At 34.5% G+C, this 24,105-nt stretch overlaps 1 protein-coding gene across 5 annotated transcripts; it reads left to right on the top strand.

Moving 5' to 3' along the window:
• Positions 1-1,889: 1,889 nt before the first annotated feature.
• On the top strand, positions 1,890-22,961 carry LOC126814928 (F-box/LRR-repeat protein 17). Of its 5 annotated transcripts, none has more exons than XM_050540386.1 (7): positions 1,890-1,944; positions 7,345-8,632; positions 9,436-9,547; positions 9,802-9,933; positions 10,216-10,323; positions 20,138-20,345; positions 21,342-22,961. In XM_050540386.1, the coding sequence occupies exons 2-7, from the start codon at positions 7,443-7,445 to the stop codon at positions 21,626-21,628; spliced, it is 2,037 nt and encodes a 678-aa protein (XP_050396343.1). In that variant the 5' UTR covers positions 1,890-1,944; positions 7,345-7,442; the 3' UTR covers positions 21,629-22,961. The 5 variants fall into 5 exon arrangements, with proteins under 5 accessions (XP_050396343.1, XP_050396341.1, XP_055955781.1 ...); XM_050540384.1 differs by having other exon boundaries at positions 1,896-2,008; XM_056099806.1 differs by having other exon boundaries at positions 1,896-2,221.
• The last annotated feature ends 1,144 nt before the right edge of the window (positions 22,962-24,105 follow it).

Below are 24,105 nucleotides of genomic sequence, written 5' to 3'. Positions count from 1 at the left end.
CTTTTACTGCGCTTTTATTAGTTCTTTCTATTCCATCTGAAGAAACAAACAGAATCAGGACACTGTTAACTCCTGAAATGTTATATTTTATATTAGTTTTCTATCTTTTTTCAAGCATTTTACTTTTTTACTTGGCTATCTTTTGTCAAATTTTTTTACTATTACACTTGCCGCTAATTTTTTCAAAGATTTTACTTTTTTACATTGGCTATCTCCCCCCCCCCCTCCTTTGATATTGTATAACTGGACCCTTTTTGTTTGTCACTATTGTCAGTGAGTTTTATTGTTGTTCAATGATAATTGAATATGAATCATCATAAGACATGCATGCATTTATAATGCAATTTATCAAATGACATCTTTCATTACGTGAGTAGCCTATTTTCCGCGTAAAATTTTTTTGGGCGAAATATACAAAATGAAATGAAATGAGGTTTAACGCCCTACTGTTCTGTTCCTTACCTGGGCTAATGAAGACGGGCGTACGCCATACAGTGTGCTATGAGGGAAATTTTGCCGGGCAGCGGCGCTACAGCCTACTCTTATATCGAATTCCAACTGCAAATGGATCTTTTACGTGCACGCCAATGTGGACACAGGACCTCGGTATTTCGCCCCATCCCAACGACTAGACAGCTGTCCTTGTCCGGCCCTCCATCCTGCATCACTGACAAGGGGAAACCACGCCGGAAAATCTGAATGCACTTTCTCGGCCAATGCAGGGATCGAACACCCGACCTCCAGGCTAGCGAGCCAGTGTCTTACCCACTTAGCCACGTGATCCCTCGGCAAAATATATACCTCTGGCCACTGGAATATACACCTCTGGCCACTGGAATAAGCTATTTGCGAGCTGCTTAACAAAGAAATTCCCCTGGCTGTGGATATTATATAACATAATTGCTAGTTTTTAGTACAATGTCAACAACAATAATTATAAATAGCCTATAATAATAGCCTATACAAAATATAATATTTTTAATTATAAATCATATAATATACAATATGTACATGTAGTACAATTTAGAGGGTCTTTGTAACTTGTGATATGGAGCAGTCAATTCTAAGAAATAAGATAGGCCCTACCCACGGCTTTTTTTTTAAAGGAGCTAAATCGCTAACATTTGGGACCTAGAAATTCACAAAAGTGGGTCGCAACGCATATAATACTGTAATATGAATGTATATAAACTGATTTACATTTAATGGTTTCCGTTTTTACTCCAATCTCAAATCAGTTATGTTCTGCGAAATAAGTCAGCAATCTCAATCGAGTGCAAATTTCTAGCGTCTAGTTATTCTAGTCTACATAACTCCATTTGATTTGGTGCAATGTGTCTAGCCCCGTCCCTCGAGTCTCTCAATACAACTGGGGCTGAAGTGCATTAATGTTAAAAAAATTATTTTATCTTAAATATCTTAATATCGGATATCAGAAGCTCATCTTTTCCCGGTAAGTTTACATCATCAATGTTGATTTAAATTGACCAATAATTCGTGTTTTCGATGTCGAAGATTTTGGAGGATTTTGAGTTACGGACTTAGGTCCTTTAATGAGACTTTGTATAGCCTTTGTAGAGCTTAGTATACAACTAAAGACCTGCCAAAAAATATAAAGAATCACTTGCCCTCGATCTCCTTTGCAAGTATTGAAGTAAGGCGATTTTATTATAATTAGATGGGCATGATTTTATCTTTGCAGCAAATAATGAGCTACTTACAGTTATAAACTTCAACTACAATACTGTGGAAAGGAAATAATTTGTACAGATATCGTTTGTTAGGTCCAAATAAAAACATATTTTTCTCACAACTCTTCCAATCGTCACAAATACTTCCGCTTAGATCGAGTGACTACGTCACGAATAACTGCGCTCCTAAAGAAATGACGTCAGTTCACACTATTGACAAAAAATGGCTTACCACAAGACTAAGGAAATTACAGTTCAGTTGTTAAACACCTCTTCAGATATACTATTTTTTGTTATATTATGTTGACAGTCAGCAGGTTGATTGAAAATATATACCATCTAATTTTAAATATGGCAAAGCCGGGGTAATATGTTTTTCAAGGAAAAAGAATTAAACTTTTTGGTCTAAAAATCCAAATTCCAGGTCATCAGGGCAGGAGGCAGCAACCCGATTCCACCAAAAGTACATTTATAAATAAACTAGAAAAAGGGAACAGCTATATCAGATGATCAGGAGGAAAAATTATGACGTAAATTGTTTTACACCTTTGAGTACCATTATGCACACCGGTAGTTAGTTTATAAATTATAGATCTACTTGTTTAATAAATGTTTTTGTTTTTAGGCCTATAAAAATTATTAAAGCTAATTTTCGAAATTTAATTTAAAGGAGCTAAATCGCTAATAATTGGGACCAAGAAATTGACATAAATGGGTCGCAACGCATATAATAATGTAATATGAATGTATATAAACTGATTTACATTCAATCGTTTCTGTTTTTACTATTTCTAATCAGCGTGTTCGGCGAAATACGCCAGAGGTCTCAATCGAATGGCAATCTCTAGCGTCTGGTTATTCCAGTCTACACCAATAGTATTTATTGCGCATGCTCTCCATATAAGAATATAGCATCACCGTTTGACATGACTTGTGGAATATGTCTAGCCTCGTTCTTAGAGTAGACTTCCTTGTTACAAATGGCGCTGAAATGCATTATGGTGCACAATTCGTGTACCAATGGTAGAATGTTTATTTTATCTTAAATATCGGATATCAGAAGCCCATCTTTTCCTGGGAAGATCACAACATTAATGTTGAATTTAAATTGACAAAAAATTTGTATTTTCAATGTCGAAGACTGGATGATATTAAGCTCAAGCTGTGTGTAGGGCCTAGATAAGATAAATCTTCACAATAATAATAGTAATAATAGATTTTAGAAATAAGTCTTTCGGTAGTCTTGATATCATTTGAGAAATGTGACCCGAGGCAATAAATGAAAAAAAAAAAACAATTTAAAATAATGTGGACTGGAAATCCTATTCCTAATCATACTCAAAGGAAAAGATTTTTATATGCCCACATTGAAAGGTGTGTTCGTATATTGCTGTTGCCCCCGGTGTCCACTATTACTTGTGGATGCTGTAGAGGCTCAAGTTAATATCGGATTGAATTTAAATTCAAACACAGTGAGACAAAGAATCCTATTGATTTCCCGCCTGTCCAACCTCATGGGTTTTCTCTGGGTCCTCCGGTTTCCTCCCACTGCTAAAGACCCCTATGCGCAAGTGAATTATTGAAATAAAATTAAACCATATTATGTTAGTCCCGAAATGACCTAGTTTGTGTCGAGTGAACGTTAAACCCCATTTCTATCTCTCTCTCCTATTGATTTCCAACAATTTTTGGTAATTACTGCCAGAGTTATGACCCTTAATCACTTTGAAAAATCTTGTGGAAGTTCTAGGGCCCTAAATTAATACACTGTGTTTACGTTTATGCGACAAAGAGGCCTATTGATTTATGTCCCTTGATTACCTCAAAAAATCGGGGGGATGTGCTACAGGTAAAAGTTATTCCATTGATTTTAAAATTGATATGGTAGCCTACACAGAGTTTAAGGTCTTGAGACAAACAAGTAAAACTGTATATTAATTTTCAATGATTTTTGATAACTTGAACAGCTAAATCTATAATATTAAATGTTTTGTATACTAAACGTTATCATGGACCAAACAAATTCTAATGATTTTCTGATAATTACCTAATGAGTTGTAACTCTTAATTAGATTTTAGTGTATTGACATTGTAAATGTTTCATTATCAACAAAAGAAAAAATATGCGACCCCGCTCCCCCTGTGGACTGCCCGGACGACTTAGCTGCTGTGGGCGAATGTTTTGTTTCCTGGCAACCCATCTCCTAGCATTCACCCAAATCAAAAATTCAGAAAATATCAAACCATTCCGTCTTAAAGTCTTTCTCTAATCAGAAAAAGCTGATTTGACACATATATATGGAGCCAAATCATTGCCATATTAAGAGAAAATATCATGGTTAAAATAAAATTGCAAAATTATCATAGTCAGAATGGTAAAAATGGCCATTTTCGAGATTTTTCACTTGTAAATATAACATAACACTTTTTAATTGATATTTAACATCATGAAAATCACTATATGAGTATCAAAACAAAAATTGCTCAAGAAAAATTAAGAATGTAAAAATATAGTTATGTTTTTTCCCTCTCTACTATTCGCCATTACAAATTCCCTGTAAATTTTTCATTTTTGCATTTTCAACTATAGTATTTTCTCCATTGTATTTTCGACTATCAAAATTTCTCCAATCTAACTGACCGTATAAGGAAAGGGGTGTGTTTTTGAGATCGGCCGAAGTTGACGCCATAACTCACCTGTTTTTATCGTCTGGACTAAAATTAATGCTCCCTTATAGGGACTATGGGCACACAATGTCATAAATCTACGTTGATATAAGCAGCTAATGCATCCAGAGTTCTTCGGTTAGCTGAGTGAATAATAAGAGCATGAGGACAGCATCACACATAAACAATTACACAATACAAACCCTTGAAGTACTAGTACACGAACATGAAAAGATGACGTCACATCTGTATATTTATTGGAGACCACATAATACTTATTAGGCCTATATATTGGCTACCGGGTACTTGTTTTAAAAAATTCCACTTTGCAAAAGTATAAAATTCAAATTAATAACATGATACCATCCAACCATGTTGCTTTTTTAACTCTTGAGTCTTGTCGGAGAGGCGTATATAGGCCTAAGTAGGCCCGACTTGTATTTTAATTAATATAACTTTTTTTTCTAGTTGTATAAATTTTGTTTCTAGTTTTGCATTATTTAACCCCAGTCAATGTGAAAAGAACAAATAATTTATGTCTTTACTTTCATGTTTGATGACAAATACATAATCTATTAGATTTTAATATTGAAAGTGGACAGGTATAGGCTGTGTTGCATGTGTTGCGATCACAACTACCGTAGCTTATCATGATCGATTGAGAAGGTAAATTGAAATATTCTGGGAAACCGACCCAGTGATAACAATATTTCATACCTCTTTTCAGGGATATTTTATTTTTTAATTATTTTATTTTCCACAAATTACAGATCTTTATCAACTAAATATTGTAACTGTTCTTGTGGAATAAATAACTTTGGCAGATCAACTCTTCCTGACGAAACATGATACTCTCTACCATGTCCTTATTGCCTTGTTTGCAATTTATTGCATCGTCTAATAATTGTAAAGCTTTTTGTAATTGATTAAGGCAGCCAGACACCTCTTTCAGATATAATGCCAGGAATTCGCTCACATCCATGTCGATGTGCTGTCAAAGATTCATACGATCTATTAAGACAATGAGCCAACCTCAAGGTTCGATGATATAAGTCATTAAACAAATAGTTGTTCGACATGACAATGACTTTTATTTCATTTTTTTTTCTCCAAAAAATAATAAATAAAATCGGACAATTCTTAAGAGTTATGAATAACCCAATGGAGCAGTAATTTTAGCCGGCACGATAAATACTGACGTCTAATATTATAACGCCAACTTCGGCTGAACTCGGAACTAGTCCTCTGTCTGTTCGATTGAAGAAAATTTGGTGGTGGAAAATAAAATGGAGAAATTCTGATAGTTGAAAATGCAAAGATGAAAAAGTTACAGTGAATTTGGAAGGGCAAAAAGTAGAAAGTGAAAAAACATAACTAGATTTTTTGGTTTGTTTTGATACTAATATAGTGATTTTGTGTTATGTAATATTTACAAGTAAAAAATCTTGAAAATGGCAATTTGTACCTTTTTGACAATGATGATTTGTCAATTTTAACTATTATATTTTCTCTTAATATGGCAACGATTCGGCTCCATACATATAGACCTGAAACTGTTTTTACTAAACTGTTTATTTTGTAGTATGAACATGAGTTAAAACTCATTTTGGATATAAATGAATTGGGTTGAACATCTTTATAAGTATTAAGAGCCTCCGCTTCATTATATAGTCTAACACCCCAAAGTTATACCAGTGCATGTGTGTAGACAAAGCAGCCATAAACCAAAACAGCCCAAAATCTAGTGATGTATGTTAAGATACATTTTGACCATAATATACTTGAGTCGTTTTGTGAATTTTAGGTCCGTTTTGACCATTATCGGGTTTTTATAATTTGTTGAAGATCCTATGCCAAATGTTGCATGATTTTCAATTCCTCATATTTAGAGAGTGGGCAATTTCATATAATATTTATTATTTTATTAAGGGGCACATAAGATGGACAAGGAAACTTTTCGGTACGTGTAGCCAATGGTTACTATTTGCACTTTAAGGCAAGTTAACATCAATCTGATTAAAATGCATATTCGGAATGTTTATTCCTTAATTACCTATATACGGCCAGTGTGTGTATTCATTAACGCCTGACTGATTCCTTAATCCCCTAGTTAAATAAAACAACTGACTACGAAATAATTTGTTTTGTAATTTATTTTAATTTAAGATCCAATTTAGAATTTGTTTTATAATGTCCCACCCTCTCTTCTCACGACAGCGATTTTAAAACTGTGTTTTAAAGTGACTTTTTGATAGAGTCCCTCTACTATCGTGTGCAGTCCAAACGATTCTAGATACATTTCTGTCAGAAGAGTATTGTTATTCTAATTTCCCCGAGTTAAACAGTACAGGAGTAAATAGATGTGGTCATGCAAAATGTATCAGTTTAATCACTCACCAAACGGCATCAGGAATTCCACGTATGATAACATGTATTTGATATTCCTGTCCATGAATCCCATGCAATTTTCGTGCCAAAATTTAACCTCAGTTACTACACCCGTAGTATGCATGGAACCGTACATCTTAATAAGATTCCCGGGGTTGATTGGCTGAGGAATGAGGGCGATCTATTGTTATGCATAGTCATCGGAAAATTCCATATTCGCTGTGAATTTCAAATGGAGTTACGATAAAAGTTGTTCTTTGTGTATCGAAATGCTTATTATTATTATTATATATAGCTAATAATGAATATATCGACAAATGACTGGCATCATTTGTATTTCTGTACTTATAGAGAATAGTTTGGGATATCAAGTATTACATGGTTATCCAAATTACTGATAAATGCGCTAATTGCTTGATAGCTGAATTAATTTTAATGAGATTGGTTTGAACTTGCCATAGAATAGATGTAGTAACCATTGGCTTTAAGTACACGCAATAAAGATTTTTCATCTTATGTGGTCTTTAAGGATAAGTTTATTAATCAATTACTATATATATGGTTTGGTAATATTACAAATGTTTATTTTCTTTAACAGTCTGACAGTCAGTGAAATTTAGGAGAAGGGTCTAGAATGTGATGGTGATCTGAGAACGAAAGAAAAAAATAGGTTTTATATTATGTAACTGATGTAAAATGGACAATTTTGAGGTAACCAACTCTCTGCTTAATGAGGAAAATATACCAACCGTATCTACAAACATATGTTCTGATGCCATGGAGAATACACAGAATCTTACTAACCATACCAATGTTATGGTTGATACAGCATGTGTCATGTTTGAAGAGAAAAAAGAAATTAATCCTAATGGACCATTGGAACAAAATGATCCATCAAATTCAAACATAAACTCTTGTGAATTTGGTGGTAAAATATTTGATATTCCTGCAATTGGTCAAAGGATGGAAGAAGATAATTTTCGTCCACCCAAAAAATCTGAAGCTTCCTCTTGTGTATTACATTTAGATGAGGCTGAAGATAGTGAGCCAGAATGTGATAAACAGCAACACTCAAGTAGGCCTACATTAGATACATGTACTGCAGAAATTATTGGTATTAATAATCAAGAAACCCAGATGGCTTATAGTAGTAATGCAACCAAACCATATTGTACAAATAGTAAAGTCATCTCAAATATAAACACCACATCTACGGGATCCATATTGGCCATGAAAAAGGTTAATAATAGTGCACACCATGGACGATATTCACGAAACAGAGGTGGATTTGATGGTTTAAATGTGAATCACTCGAATGGGAATCCCATGTCTCACCATCCAAATCGCTTTTTGGATTACTTCCGATCTCGAAAAATTTCTAGGACCGCTCCTATAAACTCTGGAAAGCGATCTAATCATTACATAGTCGAAAAGACAGCTCGTCCAACATCATCAAAATCAAATTCATTATTTCGATCAAAACAAACACTTCTAGCAAATATGAAATCATTTACTACCAGCACAGACAGTGGTCTTCAAATAGATGTACAGATTGATTCAGATTCTAAGAATTATAATAATATATTGCCCATACCAGTTTTGGTACATGTGTTCAGTTATCTCCCTCTTTATGACTTATTATGTCGTGCTAGTCGTGTGTGTAGATACTGGTACACATCAGTTATGGACCCAGCGTTGTGGAGATATGTAAATCTACAGGAACAAAAGAGATTAACAGATGATATATTCTTAAAGTTGACTGGTATAAGTGATAATATATTGGGTATAAATTTATCATCTAGTGGTGGACATTTACAGTCTAGTCCAGATACAGTTACTACATGTTTGCAAAGAAGCCCAAATTTACGAGAATTAAAACTGTCAAGGTAACTATCAGTTTTCTTTTCTCGTACCTTCAAATCTATTTTAAATACCTGAGTCAGATTCTGCTTTAAACGGCGCAGATTGTCACATGATGTCAGGAATCTGACATGTTTCTGATCCACATTCAAGGGCTTTACCAACCATTTTGCAGATACTATTGTGTTTCCTAACTTGGTGATAGTGTGCTCAACCCTCTCATGAGAGATGCCCACAACACTGGCAATATGTCAAGTGGTTAATCATCGATCAGCCATCACCATGTCATCACCCAGGTAATGTTTTGTGGAATGGTTAGCGTTGGTGCCCTTGCAGGAGCGGGTCATCGTCAAGGCTCTTTCTGCCATGCTTAAATTCCACAGTCCACTTCTTTACTGTGGAAAAGGAAGGACATCATCCAATCGCTGGCGATCTTGTGCTAAATCCTCTCATGAGAGATGCGAGCCCTCGTACATGTATATGAAAACATAGCATTTATTCAAAAGTTTCAAAGTAGTCAGTTGGAAACCAGGCTTTAGATAATTTTATTGAATACAGAATTTAAATTGATTCATAGTTGTGTTTTTGTAATGCATAATAAGTCAAGTTATGCATTTACATGTAGAATACAGGTTATTATCAACTGCAGAGTTTAAGATTTAAATTTATCTCCACAGACATGTACATATGTGTACACAGGTTCTCTGGTGCACTGAATGATAGAACACTGCAGTTCACTGAAAAATGAAATGATGTATTAGTGGGAGGGAAGTTGATGGGTACATGTATGTGCCGCTCTGATTAGAAAATAATAATTTTATTTTTCCAGATGTTTTGATATGCCTGCTGAAGCCTTTATATCAATTGGTAATTTTTGTCACAATCTTGTTCACCTAGATCTTGATATCTGTTCTAATGTTTTAAATGAGACCATTATAGCTGTAAGTTAACGGAACATTTTTATTTCATTTTTTGTTGAAATCTTTTTTTTTGAATATCCTGCTTTTAAAGTTAGAAAGAAATGAATACATATTACGTATGACAATTTTCAGATCAGGAATTTTTTGTATTAAATTGATTTAAATTGAATGTCACAGACAGAAAAATTAAGGAACGTTCTTTTCATATTCTATTTGAAATCAGAAGAAAATGAAATTTATGTACCCAATTATGGTAATTTATTTTGTCATTATAGGTTGGTAAAGGCTGTTCCAAATTGATGGTACTATATTTGGGACAATGTAGTAATGTAAAGAATACTGGTATAGTTGAAGTAGCCAGGGGCTGTCCATTACTTCAACAATTACGTATAGAACAGTGTGATAAGGTAATGATAGTGATTGGTTCGTTGTTGTATCAAGTGTTGCCTTGTGTAGAAACATGTGGACTGCTATGCTTAGGGTTTGTCACTAAGTCAAGGGTTTAATGCAGGACTTGTAATTGTATGTCATTTGATGGGGTTTTTCTGGAACTTTTGATTATTGAAATAGAGGTATACAGCTCCATGTTAGTCCTGAAATGACAGAATTTTAATGTAAGGTCAATTTCTCTATCAATATTTATGTGACAATATGCTAACACTCTGTGTGTACCTGTTTACTGTTTTTAGATAACTGATCAAGGAGTTATAGAGCTGACAAAATACTGTCCAGATATCTTCTATTTACATATGTTATCATGTAGTTTAACAGATAGTAGTATATGTCAGCTAATAATGGTAAGTAGCCAAACCTTCATCATATATAGCTGTAGGTAACTTACTAATTAGGCTAGCGGTTTAACCCCATATTTTTTCCGATACCCCTACCTATGGTAGAACAAAGGTTATTTGGTATAGTTGGAAAGGTAATTTTATCGACATTATGAAATCAGTTCTTGGGCAATTTTCAAAGTCGGGCTCTAATAGTTATTTTTCCTGGTTTCCATAGCAACCCTAAAAAATCATAGATCTCGACTCTATGCGTAAAATCCAACTATTTAACAGTTAAAATGCTTCAGATAAGCTATATTTTGTGAGTTTTCTCCAGCACATTCTGTGATTTAAATAAAAACATCGCAAATAGCACACACAATATCATTTTAGGGCCAGTAATTGGTCCCTTAGTGCTACTGATCATGTTGTTCTTGTAGGTGGCGCTTTTCGAAAAAAGTCAAAGGCTCTGTCAATCTATGTACTACAATTAATATAAAATTAGGCATGATGGTTCCTTGGACAATTGCGCCTCAATTGAGGGATTTCGCGTTTAGATATCACGTCACAATTCCAAGATGACGTCATGGCCCATAGTATGCTACTATTTGTTATATTATAAGGTTGCATAAACACAGCGGGGGGGCCTTAGGCCATGTGTTGTATCACAGGCACTTGAAAGGATTAAAATAAAACTTCTTACAACTCTTTGACTATATATTACAGTAATAAGAAGGTGACATTTTGTTTTGACTTGTTGACAACATTTCGTCTGCTATCATCTCACAATACTCACTAGTTCTAACACCTCCCATCATTTTTATTGCCAACAAGACTTTATTTGATCATTATACACCTTTCAATGTAATTAAATTGGTCATTTTACAGCGTTATTAATTACAAATCAAACTTGAAGCGTGATCACTTGGCTATTCGTATCTTAGACGGACCGGAAGTTGACGAAATGATTAAATAGAATGTATTGTAATACAAAGGTATATAAGACCTTGAGGCGAGCGGAGAAAAGCAGAGGAGAATGAAGATCGGTTTATGGACTCACTCAAGTTCAGCCGCTGCCCTGACTGAAGGGTGGAATGGTTGTCTTAATGTACCATGTTAATGTAGGTGGAAAAGGTGATTTTGAGATTATGATTATACATTTGATTTTATTAGCTTTCCAAGTAGATCTCATCATTCTTCTCACAAAACTTTTTACAGATTCAAAATCGGATGAAAACTTTTTTTTTTATTGAGGCTCAAAGTTGCGATTTTTGACTTTTCGCGGAAGAAAGGTTTTTCAACACTTTGAAAAAGCCATTTTTGGTGTTTTTTGTGATGCCATATTTCATTTCATATCAAACCTATTAAAAATGAAGATGTAAATTCATGAAATACAACTTTAAGGCTAATTATGCTTCAATTTTCACATTTTTGTAATAATTACACCGATTTCCACAGTAACTGCAAAATACATAGGTTTTCTCAAAAATTCCATTTTGTCAGAGCGATTTTGGTCAATTTTTTCATCAAAAATGGTCTTGTGCATGTTATATCTGAAATTTTGAACCTGGTTGTTATGCATTTTAAAATCAGTAGCTATCAAGTATGATTAACGAAAAAAAAAAGAGTAAAAATATATATATGCCTTCTCTCAAGAGCTGAATATATGTTCATTTTTGAACAATTTTCCGCGGCACACAATTGCCTATTTTTGGGGTGTTTTTGGGACATTAATAAAATAAGAAGGAATGGAGATACACATGTGAAATTATGGGAATATGTCAAAAAGTTTGTGAATTTTTAAAATCACTTATTTCCAATCCGCCATATATTATCAATTTTGGTTGTCATAGCAACCAAAATGGAAAAAATGCAATTTTTGACCATTTTCAACGCTACTTACCATAACCCAAAAGGTCATCACCACATTTTAAAGTAAGTTTAAAATATTTGAAACCCATGTAATATTAAATGATATGGATTGTGTAAGTTTGAGAAAAATATGAAGGAGTTTTGGCTGTTACCATAGCAACCACATTTATTTTTTTCCGAAAAGCATTATTTTCCAATAATCATGACATCAATATTGATAATTGTATTATTTTAAAAACAGAAGCTATTGGACAAGATTTTAAAAAATAAATAAAATGAAAATATTTATATGTCTTCTCCCAAGAGCTGGAAAGGGGTTCCCTTTTGAAGAACATTCTGCAGTAGCTAGTTGTCCATTTTGGCCATTATTAAGACATAAATAAAATATAAAAGGAATAAGGATCTTGAAGAGAAATTTTGTTTACAAGTAAATATGTTTGTGAATTTTTAAAATTACTTATCTTTACTCTTGTATATTACTTAATATTTGGTTTTTATAGCAATCAAAACGAAAACAAACACCCCAAAAAAGGCAATGTTATTCCATTTTCAATGATGTTTACCATGACAAACCAATTGATCGCCACATTTTTAGTACAGTAGCAGAAAGCTTTTTAGCATATATTTATAGCCCATGTAATACAAAATATTAAGAATTGTAAAATTTTAGTGAATTATTAAGGATTTTGGATGGTTGTCATAGCAACCACATGATTTTAAAAAACGGACAACTCTTGTTGCATTATCATTGTTCTCAGCATTCCTTGCTTACATTATTGTTAGAATTCTGCTTTTACATATTATTTTCTACTCAGAAGATAACATTGACCAATAAAAAATTATTCTCTAAAGACTAAAGAGTAAAAGTAGGTTACTCAGTTACTGATAGGCTATGGTAGGCCTAGTCATGTTTATAAAGGCCTAGGCCTAAAAGCTACAATTTAACTCAAAGAATTGTTATGTTTTTACTTCACTTTTGAATATTTATATTATTCCTTCAAATTGGTATGTAGCCCATTGAGCAGCTTCCTTTTTTGTATATTTTAATCAATGTAAACAAATATCGAATCAAGGCCCAATTAAGGCCTTAGGTTTGTCGGTTCATTCAATTGTTTAACTGGCCAACAAATATGTGATACTCGAGGTGTTAAGTATATTTTCCTAAAAAAAAGAATTAAAATTATAATAATTAGTATGACAACTGTTATATAATGCTAAATTATTTAGTAAAAACTAAAACGTTTTGCGAAAATTGGGTATCCGTATCAATACTGAGTGATGATAGTAATAGTAATTAGTATTGACATGACTGACCTAATTCATAATCTATGTCGGTTCCATCATCTCAAACGAAATGTTGCAAATCGCCAACGGCAAATCCAGAAATTGAGCCATTTTTCAAATTATTTCAGCTAGTTGGTCCAACTTTATATATTTGGGTATAATATCCGTTTAAGTGGATAGAAATCGATGTACTAATTATCAGTAGTACCTATACTATCTTCCTCACGCCTGCTGTCAGTACCAAGAGCAAGACCCGTGTGGATGTTTTCCGGTTTCATTTCCATTCGTGTGCACAGAAATGCTTTAAAATTGGGCTTGAATAATTCAGTGAACAGCGAATTTATGATTTCAGAGCATTGAAACATTCGTCAATTTTACGGAATTGTTCAATTCTTGAAAAATGTTTGGTGTTAAAAGTAAAGACGTGTGGTCGCCGATAGGAAATTTCCATTCGATTTTATATTTATATCCTGTCACATGGTTATAAAAGCGCGCGAATATGAGTCACGTGATGTAAACACAGTCAACCCAGCAAAGCCAAAAGGCGTGAAAAAAAATGGAATTAACTATCCTTATTTATTTTCAGGCAAGTCCTTTATTCATATAACATAACGCTTACTTCATAAATAAACATCGGAGTTGCCTTTCGACGTAATTTACCGCGAATATGAGTCTAAGGAACATGGAATACATTTTAGTTTTGGTGTTGAAATGACGTCATAACAAGGCTAAACTACGCGATTTATTTTTGACAAAATTTCTCATTGTATACCATTTTCAATTGCTTGGCGGGCGCACTTGCCATGCTCCGATTTTGTTGATTTTAATAGCATCAAAACGACAATAAAACGAACTTTCAATCGGTCGGGGGTGCTATATTGACAAATCGCCAAAAAAAAAGATTGCGTGAATTGAAGCGTTCAACTTGCAAAAAATGCATGGTATTTCGAAATGCCAACAAAGCACCCCCGACCAATTGAAAGATCGTTCATTTATTTTTCTAATGATATTAGAATGAAAAAATAATATTAATAATAAGTGCGCCCGCCGAGCACTTGAAGTGGGGTACCCTCGTTTAAAAACGTGACAAAATTTTTCAGCGTAACGTCAAAACACGGGAAATTAACGTTTTTCAACTTACGTTTATGAAATTAATAAAATGAACACATATATAAAAATTATATCAAACAAAAGAACAGGATATCGGCTTCCAAAATATTTTAAAATTATTACAAAATATTAAATAGCCACCGTATGACGTTAAGTTGAAAAGGGGTTACAAATCGGGAAAAAATGACTTTCTTCCAACGTGGGCAATGGAGCTGTGACACCTAGTTAATGTTATTGTTATGTTCCTGATGTAGTTTAGTTCCTGTTTGAGTTATGTTCCTTTATATGGAATAAACCATATTTTATTGCTGTCTAAATATAATAAATATATTAATCCGTTGCAATGGATTATTCAAACTCAAAATCTGTGTTTTTAAAATAAGGATTTCGAAGTTTAATTAACAAATTACCCTTTAATTGGTACTCTCATAACGATATGATAGCAATGACGTCACTATTTACTTCACAATTACGGAATATGCAAATTTAAAAGTTTTGACCCAAAATATGACCTGGTCACCCATTACTCTTTCAGATGATAGTAAATGATTTTCAAGTTTGTTCAGCACAAAAGAACAAGAACCAAAAATCTATCCCTACCCTCATCAAATCTATTATCGTTAAAGAACCCTAACCATTGGTAAAAGTGCAAAAAAATATATTGGGCCATGTTGAAAATTTGCCCAAGAACCAGTTTTGAGTTCTAGTGATGTGACTCTATCAAGAAATATCCAAAGTGTTTTGTTCTACCTCGGGTAGGGGTATCTCGCCATTTAAGTTAAGCCCTGTTTTGGGCCTTGGCCCCTAGCCTAAATATTTAATGGGACAATTCACTAATATTTTTACACATACATATACTATTCAAAAAAAGTAGGGGATATTTGATTTTGGGGGCATAATACTAAAATATGCAAATGACTACGAAAAAAGTCACTATAGAACCTAACAGAAGAAACATTTCCAGTTACATGTGACGCCCAAACGCACCAATAGCTACCGCATGGAATGCAGGTGATGCTTGGGATCATCATGGGGGTCCAACCCAAGATTTGCATGACTCTGACTTTGAATGTTACAGTCATTGTGGCATTGAATTCCAGGGTGGAAACATCAGTCTGTCATAAGCAGGCTATGGTCCAGATACCGTGATACACAATCTGTACAGGACAGACCACGCTCAGGTCTATTTATCCGTACCTTGGCCTTGAGAAATCGTGTCATCACAGCAAATCAGATCAGCGCTCGTCTTCAAACAGACACTGGTGTGAGAGTGAGTGGCCAGACTATTCGGAATCGACTGCATAGGGGTCACCTTCGCGCCCGACGTCCTCGCGTGATCCCTTGTTTGAGAGATCATCACATTCAGGCAAGACGTCGTTGGTGTAGGGATCGTCAACACTGGGATAATCGACGCTGGAGCAATGTGATGTTTTCAGATGAGTCAAGGTTCACTGTTGATTTTTTGGACAGACGTAGGAGGGTGTGGCGTCGTCGAAACGAGCGTTTCCAAGACGTTAACGTCATCAGACATGATCGATTTGGGGGTGGTTCTGTTATGGTGTGGGGAGGCATGACTGTTGCTGGACAAACGGCTTTACATGTTGTTGCAGGGCGTGTTACAGGCCAGTACTACCGGGACAACATCTTGGCAGTCCATGTTGTGCCGTTCGCACGACGTCATGGCCGCCGTTTCATCTTCCAGGATGACAACGCAAGATGTCACAGGGCCAGGATCGTTACAGGTTACCTCCAACAACAGAATATCACCACATTACCTTGGCCAGCACTGAGTCCCGACCTCTCCCCCATCGAGCATGTCTGGGACATGCTTGGACAGAGGTTACGTCAACGTCAACAACGTCCTGCCAATGTCCAAGAACTTGCTGCTGCGTTGCAACAGGAATGGGACAATCTGGACCAAAATGACCTTAGACGTCTCATTAGGAGTATGCCACGTCGGATCAATGCTTGTTTGGCAAACAGAGGAGGATTTACCCGTTACTGACTTGGTTGTGATGCTGTGGTAACTTTACTGTTTGACCCCGGGTATCATTTTACCCTTATAATGGTCAGGCTGTGCCTTACTTAGTCTAACGATCATTTGGAATAAATCGATGAATGTGAACTTCATTTCATTTTGTCATTTGTTTCTTCGTCAGTTTCATTAGGTGACTTTAATAACACTTAAAAATCAAATATCCCCTACTTTTTTTGAATAGTATATATCAGATTATTTAAATTTATGAATACATGTAATAATAAGAAATCCAAGTTTTTGGTACATATACTTACCTCTATTTACTGACTATATTGATTATGCCTGAGAGTAGTGACTTAAATGAACTTTATTTTAATGAATCCAACACTACATGTAAGTTTACAGTTGTTTTATCATACGTAGACCTTCAATATATAAGTTTAAGGAAGTATAATGTACAATAGTCATAATCAAATTACTTATTATTCACTACAAATACTGATCTATTTTTAAATTATGAACCACTATCATTTTGTCTCTTGCCTTTCAAAGAAAGTAGGGGACTATTAAATTCTGTTTGTCTGGCTCTCTGCAGTTTGATTGGTCAAGACTTTTAACACAATAACTTGTAATCTAATTGTATGATATTGATGAAACTTAATTTTTATACACCCACATGGAAATGTCGACGTAGATTGCCATTGATTCGCCCCCGTCCATTTGTTTGTCTGCCAACTGTCGATCCGTTGGTCCGTCGTCCCCAATTTCTTGCGAACACTCGGTCCGTTCATCGTCCACAATTTCTTGTGAACACTCGAACTCCAAAAGTTATGATCCGATTGTTTTAAGATTGATATATGTTGTTTATATTAGTGAGATGAAGAACCCTTATTGAATTTCAATAATTTCTGTTATTCACTTCTAAAGTTATGGCCCTTGTTTCACTTTGTTGCACATTGTGTAGGCTCTAACATCAAAAGTTATCTGCCGATCTGTATGAAATTTATATGTGTCATTTAGAAGAAGAATCCTATTGGATTTCAGCAAATTCTGTTAATTACGTCTACAGTTATTGCCCTTGTTTTACTTTGTTGAATCTTGTGAACTCTCTAATGCCAAAAGTTATCTTCCGATCTTTGTGAAATCGATATGCATTATTTTTAAAAATTAGTGAAATGAAGAAACCTATTGAATTTCAGCAATTTCCGTTAGTTACTTCTAGAGTTATGGCCCTTGTTTCACTTTGTTGCACCTTGTGACCGCTCTAACATTTCTTGTGTGGGGTATTATATATTATAAATTGTACAATTACATAACTTAATAATTCCAATTAGTCGCTAAAACTTAAAGTTTATTAAGCTTTTAACGTTATTTTATCTGAATTATCGCCCTTTTTATTGTGATTATTTGTTACCTTCTAAGTTATGACATCATTGCCAAAATAATGGCTTTTTCACGTCACACCATTCAGTCAGCAGACAGCTGTCTTTCGAGACAGTCTACATTTCCTATTTTCTTCTCTTTTTTTCAGTTTTGTTTGTTTTTGTGACAGGTGGAACATGTGCCCTAAATGTATTCAATATACCTCGATTACGTTGAATACCTGAACGTTTCTTGATTGATTTAGAGCATTCAGTTTTAGACTACTTTTTTATACATTTCACTGATGTGGTTACTTGTATAGTTGAATTTTATTACAATATGCTCACATTCGTATTTCTTGTAGCATATAGCAGATCATGACTCGTACTGACATTACACAATGGTTTCTTTGGGCTGTATTCCTGATTGTTTTCAAATTTGAGTGAAGTCTGTGTCACCACAGGCACAGGACTGTACAGCGCAGTGGACGCTTACGGCTAGCCCCTGGACCCATTCACTTGTTTGTTTATTTGTGGTTTCTGAGTATGATGTCTTGTCCATGTATTTGTTTCTGTGTAAAGTATGTGTGGTGCAGTCCCCCTGCACTTACTATTAAAAGTTATCTGCCGATCTGTATGAAATTTATATGCGTCATTTAAATTAGTAAAACTAAATGATGATAAAACTGAAGGGCTTATTATTTGATCAAATCAAAAACTAGAAAAATTGTCCATCCATAAAATTCAAGTTGGTAGTTGTGAAGTGTCTCCTGCTAAGAATGTTAGAAATTTAATTGTTTATTTTGACAGTAAATTGAAGATGGGTAACCATATATCGTCAATCTGTAAATCAACAAATTTTTTAACTGTACAAAATTGGCCGGATATGAAACTTCATTGACATTGAAACCTGTAAAATGTTTGTGAATACTCTTGTTACATCTCGTTTGGACTGCCGTAAATCCCTGTTATGTAATATTATTGCAAATAAGTTGTCTCTCCTCCAGAAAATTCAGAATAAAGCAGCACGAATCATTACCAGAACTAAACCTACCAATCACATTACCCCTGTTTTACATGATCTACACTGGCTTCCTATATCACACCGTATCACTTTCAAAATACTTATACTTACTTCCTACATTTAATGTAGGAAGTAAGTATAAGTATTTTAAAAGTGATACATTTAATGTAGGAAGTAAGTATAAGTATTTTGAAAGTGATACGGTGTGATATAGGAAGCCAGTGTAGATCATGTAAAACAGGGGTAATGTAGTACATTACATTCAGATAATTCGCAAGATTACCTTAAATTCCTTATATACTCCATCCCGTACACTCCGATCTCTAAATAGCAACCTGCTTACACCTTTTTATCCTTCCACAATCCACATCTATGGTAAATGCTCCTTTTCCTATGCTTCTCCTTTTCTGTGGAATACCTTACCTTTTTAAAACTTAAAATACGGGTTATCGTGTATTGCATGAGCAAAAAGTATTTATTTCTTTATCCTTCTTTCAATATATTACTTATTCCCTGGCACATTCATGATTACATGATTTAGAAGAGATAAAAGACCCTTATGAAAATAAACCACTTTCAATTTATTTTCTTTCTTGAAGGCTCGGCCAGATTAGCCATACTATGCATGTGGTTTCACTAGAGTTGTGGTCATCCAGCGATTTTTCTTATTGTATATATGCTTGCTCAATTTTATATTGAAATACAATTAAAATACATTTTACAAATCTGATCTGACAAATCTCTGATTTGTAAAACAAATATTGATTTTAGTTTTCAAATGTCGAAATATGACAACAAATGAAGAAATAAGAATAAAGGACTATGAATTAAAAAATAAGGACTAACAACAACACTGAATAAATAGCTGATTGGTCTTCCCATAGAAAAAGCCTGTCTAAATTATCTGTAAATTACTTCCAGAGTTAAGGACCTTGTTTCAGTTTGTAGAACCGTGTGAACTCTCAAACGACAAAAATTATAATCTGATCTGAATGAAATTGTCTTGTAAAGGCCCCCAATTACCTACAAAAGATTGAATATGCGACCACCCAGACGATTTAGCTGCTGTGGGTGTATATTTCGTTGCCTGGCAACCAATCTTTTAATAAACTAATACAAAACTACAATATATATTCACAACTGCCTTTTGCATGGCACCCCATACAGTTGATATATTTACTAATGGTTAACATTCTATATATATTTTTTCAGTTACCACATTTAAGAATGTTAGATATTTCTAATGTTACTCAGCTCAGTCCCAAAGTACTGACTAAAGTTGTTGAAAATTGTGTAAAGTTAGAAGTGTTAAATGTGTCTTTAAACAGAGCAGTTGATGATGAATGTATAAAGATGATTGTAAAATCCTGTCCTAAATTGAGGATTCTATCTTGTGTAGCCTGTCGCCTCACTGATAAAGGTAATTATTTATTGATCCACTGAAGCCAGGAATCCATGTGTATGTATTGTAATACACATTGTGTATTACCTAAGTCACTAAGTGTAATGGCTGTTTATGTGTATGTGTGCGAGAAATACTAATTCTTGGATGATTTTATCTATTTTAGGTAGGAAAAACTTTGTAAATTTTCTTCATGTCTGAGTTTTTTTAGATTGTTTTTCCAAACTTGCTGGGATTGTTCAGCTTGTTCTGAGCCATCCACAAGGTTTTTTTGTAGTTACTGCCCTTGACACAGAAACTGAGTTTTGAGAAAAACCTACATGTACATGTACCTATTGACTTGAATAATCAATTTTATGCATAATTATAGCCCCTGACCCTGGAAATTTAAAAGCCATCATTTAATTAATCAGACAAGTCTACAAGCTACAGAAAATACAGAATACAGCAGCCAGAATCATATCATGAACCAAAACATCATCTAACACAACACCTATTCTAAAATCCTTACATTGGTTCCCAATTCTGGCGTGCATCAACTTTAAGGTCCTTTGTCTCACATACCAGTGTCTACGAAATCTTGCACCCAGCTATTTATCAGAACTACTAACACTTCATCAACCAAATCTGTCCTTGAGATCTTATATATAACCAGAACACTCTTGTTGTTCTACAGTCAAACTCAAGACTGAAACATTTTGGTAGTTGCTCCTAAATTGTGGAATGATTTATCTCTGAAAATCCGAAACCGTGAAACTTTTGACTAATTTCAAATCACAGCTGAAGACACACTTATTTCAATAATGCTATGAGAATTAGACTTTCTGTTCAACTTCAATAACTATTGTCTCATTGTGCTTTGAGAATGCTTTTGGATGGATTTGGCACTCCACAAATGTACATGATTATTTAATATTATTATTAGGTATATTATTATTTAGAAATTGCTGAGGGATGGGTGTATATTTGTTGTCTGACAATATGTTTAAACATTACTTAATTGTATATTTTCAGCTTTAGAATATGTAGGTGAATATGGTCAATGTGTAGAACATTTAGACGTAGCTTGGTGTGTTGATATTACTAATTATGGCGTACAACATATCTCTGATGCCTGTCCATCTCTACGATATCTTGGTCTCATGCAGTGCCGTAAAGTCACCTTTGATACCATAGATGAAATGATAGAAATCCATCCAGATATTCATTACTCTAATTTTGTCACAGAATCGCGAAGGATTTTGAAAAAAGCCTGCATGACAGTGGATGATGAATTCCAAACACTGAAAGTTTTGAGCTAAAAGTGTAGTTAATGCAGAACTCAGTTTTGAAAGATTTATTATTGACAAATGTGTTATAAGCTATTGGAAGTTTATTTAACTCTCGTTTCATGGATCTTCAAGAATTTCTATTCATCATTTTTAATCATCCAAGATTTCTCTTATGATTATAACAATCCACAAAAATCACCTCAAATGGTTTCTTGTAGATGATTGGGATTATTATTGATGTAACTCTATTTTAACTATTATCTGAATACTGCCAGTCTGACAAATGGGAACTGAAATTTTAAAAATATTTTGCAAGAATTGTACAGATTCAGAGGGTAAGGTTTACATGGATCTCTGCACAGGACAGATTCTGAGATCTTTGTGTATGTTTTTAGAGCTGTGTTTTTTTCAATGATGAACTCAATGCTATAATGATTTGACCAGTACCTATTAGACCTGTGATATCATGAATGTAATTATTTACTAATGGTAAATATAAAAAACTTGTGTAGAAAATACATATCTGTTCTTGATTATAGTACCATATTTAGTTTTGTCTATCCAACTGTAATTATTGTCCTGGTTCCCAATGTACAAAGAACATGCAAGACTTAGATAATAAGTGGGTCTATTTCATGTATGTTTTGTGAAATGGGTCCACGTCTATCAATAGGCATAATATCTCTACATTTTAGAGAGCCCCCCGCCCCCATAATTATTATGGTTTGGTAAATAGAGATTAGTTGCCACTAATAAAGGAGTAGCTCACACTTAATAAGTTACCAAAGGATAAAAGTGGGATTTAATGTAAAAATTGATTAACTGGTATGAATGTTTTAGCTCAATATTACAACATATTGAGCTAGTCTTGTTTAATGGGGTTGCAACAAAACTTGACTTGTCACATTGTGGAAAGAAAGTCTTTCATTGAGTCAACTGGCGGGGTTTTGATTCCCCAGCAGTATGTGACAAGGACTAGGGTTGCCTGTCCAACTCGTGGGTTTTCTGGGGGTCCTCCGGTTTCCTCCCACTGCGAATTATTGAAATAAAATTGAACCATGTGTTAGTCCCGAAATGACCTAGTTTGTGTCATGTGGACGTTAAACCCCATTTCTCTCTCTCTTGTGGAAAGAAGGCTTTGGGATTATCCGTGTTGGACAGTTTGCTAGTACTTAGGCAAGTATGTAGACATAGTTATCTTGTACCATACACAATAAACCTGTTCGATTCAGTTAAATATACTGGAACACTGCTTCTCTATCTATATGTACTATGTAATTTGTTCAGATTGTGTCACTGTTGAATTTCAGGTGCTTATATATGCATTACTAGAGGCCTAAATAATAAATATCGGTAAGCTTTACGAGTTCATGAATATTATAAATTCATTGCAGTCAAAAAGATATGCTTATGCTGTGACAAAAGAATGTATAACTGGACCTGTATAAAAAGTCAACATTTCAACCTTAATATGTCAAACAAGCTAGCAGTGAGGCTGATGTCCTCAACCGAAATCCCCAAATAAATAGATGACTCATATTAATTAATAGCACATTTATTTTTTTTAAAAGTATACTATCAAGCAATTAAACTGATTATCTATGCTTAGTCTAAGCATAAAATATTCACGATCAAACCTAGTCAGGGTTTGAAGTACCTGGTAGTGTAACTATACACTAAGTTTCATTACACTCCATCAGTTAGAATCATAGTTATCTTGTCCCAAAGCATGGAAATATTAATCATTGAACTCAGACAAGATATTCACCTAATGAACATCTATACCTCAATTGGGGGATCACGGTGGCTAGCCTGGAGGTCGGGTGTTCAATCCCTGCATTGGGCGAGAAAGTTCATCCAGATTTTCCGGCGTGGTTTCCCCTTGTCAGTGATGCAGGACGGAAGGCCTGACAAGGACAGCTGTCTAGTCGTCCGGATGGGATGAAAAACCGAAGTCCCGTGTACACATTGGTGTGCACGTAAAAGATCCCTTGGCAGAAGGAATTCGATATAAGAGTAGGCCGTAACGCCGCTGCCCGGGCAAAATTTCCCTCATAGCAAACTGTATGGCGTATGCCCGTCTTCATTAGCCCAGTTTAGGAACAGAACAGTAGGACGTTAAACCCCATTTCATTTCTATACCTCAATAAAAATCAGAGTTGTTACATTCCAAAGTCTTAACCAAGCAAATTCCTTATCTCTACCTAGCTTAAGCTGAATATTCTCATCATCGAATTTAGTCAACGTATTGATATAATGAAACTATACTTGGAGTTTTGTCACTCTCACCCAATTAGAACCAAAGTTATCGTGTTCCAAAGTCTCAACCAATCAAATTGTTTGTTTCCGCTTAGCCTTAGTGGAACATGTGCATGATTTAACATTCTAGCTCAATTAGAAGGAAGGTTATTGTGTCCCAAAAAGTGTGATGGACAGAAGGACGGGCCCATTTTAATATTCCCCTGCTTTCTTTAAAAGGCGGGGACAATAAAAAAATAAACACAATC

This window comes from Patella vulgata, chromosome 3 (genome assembly GCF_932274485.2).
Source record: "Patella vulgata chromosome 3, xgPatVulg1.2, whole genome shotgun sequence".
NCBI lineage: Eukaryota > Metazoa > Mollusca > Gastropoda > Patellidae > Patella > Patella vulgata.
The sequence above is the reverse complement of the archived record's forward strand: the minus strand, read 5'-3'. Positions and strand labels throughout refer to the sequence as shown.

Bases quoted from the DNA above. Each gene is read 5' to 3' on its own strand.
- LOC126814928 (XM_050540386.1), top strand. From the start codon at position 7,443: ATGGACAATTTTGAGGTAACCAACTCTCTGCTTAATGAGGAAAATATA. The intron at 9,934-10,215 runs GTAATGATAGTG...TACTGTTTTTAG, and splicing joins GTATAGAACAGTGTGATAAG to ATAACTGATCAAGGAGTTAT. The intron at 10,324-20,137 runs GTAAGTAGCCAA...ATATTTTTTCAG, and splicing joins GTATATGTCAGCTAATAATG to TTACCACATTTAAGAATGTT.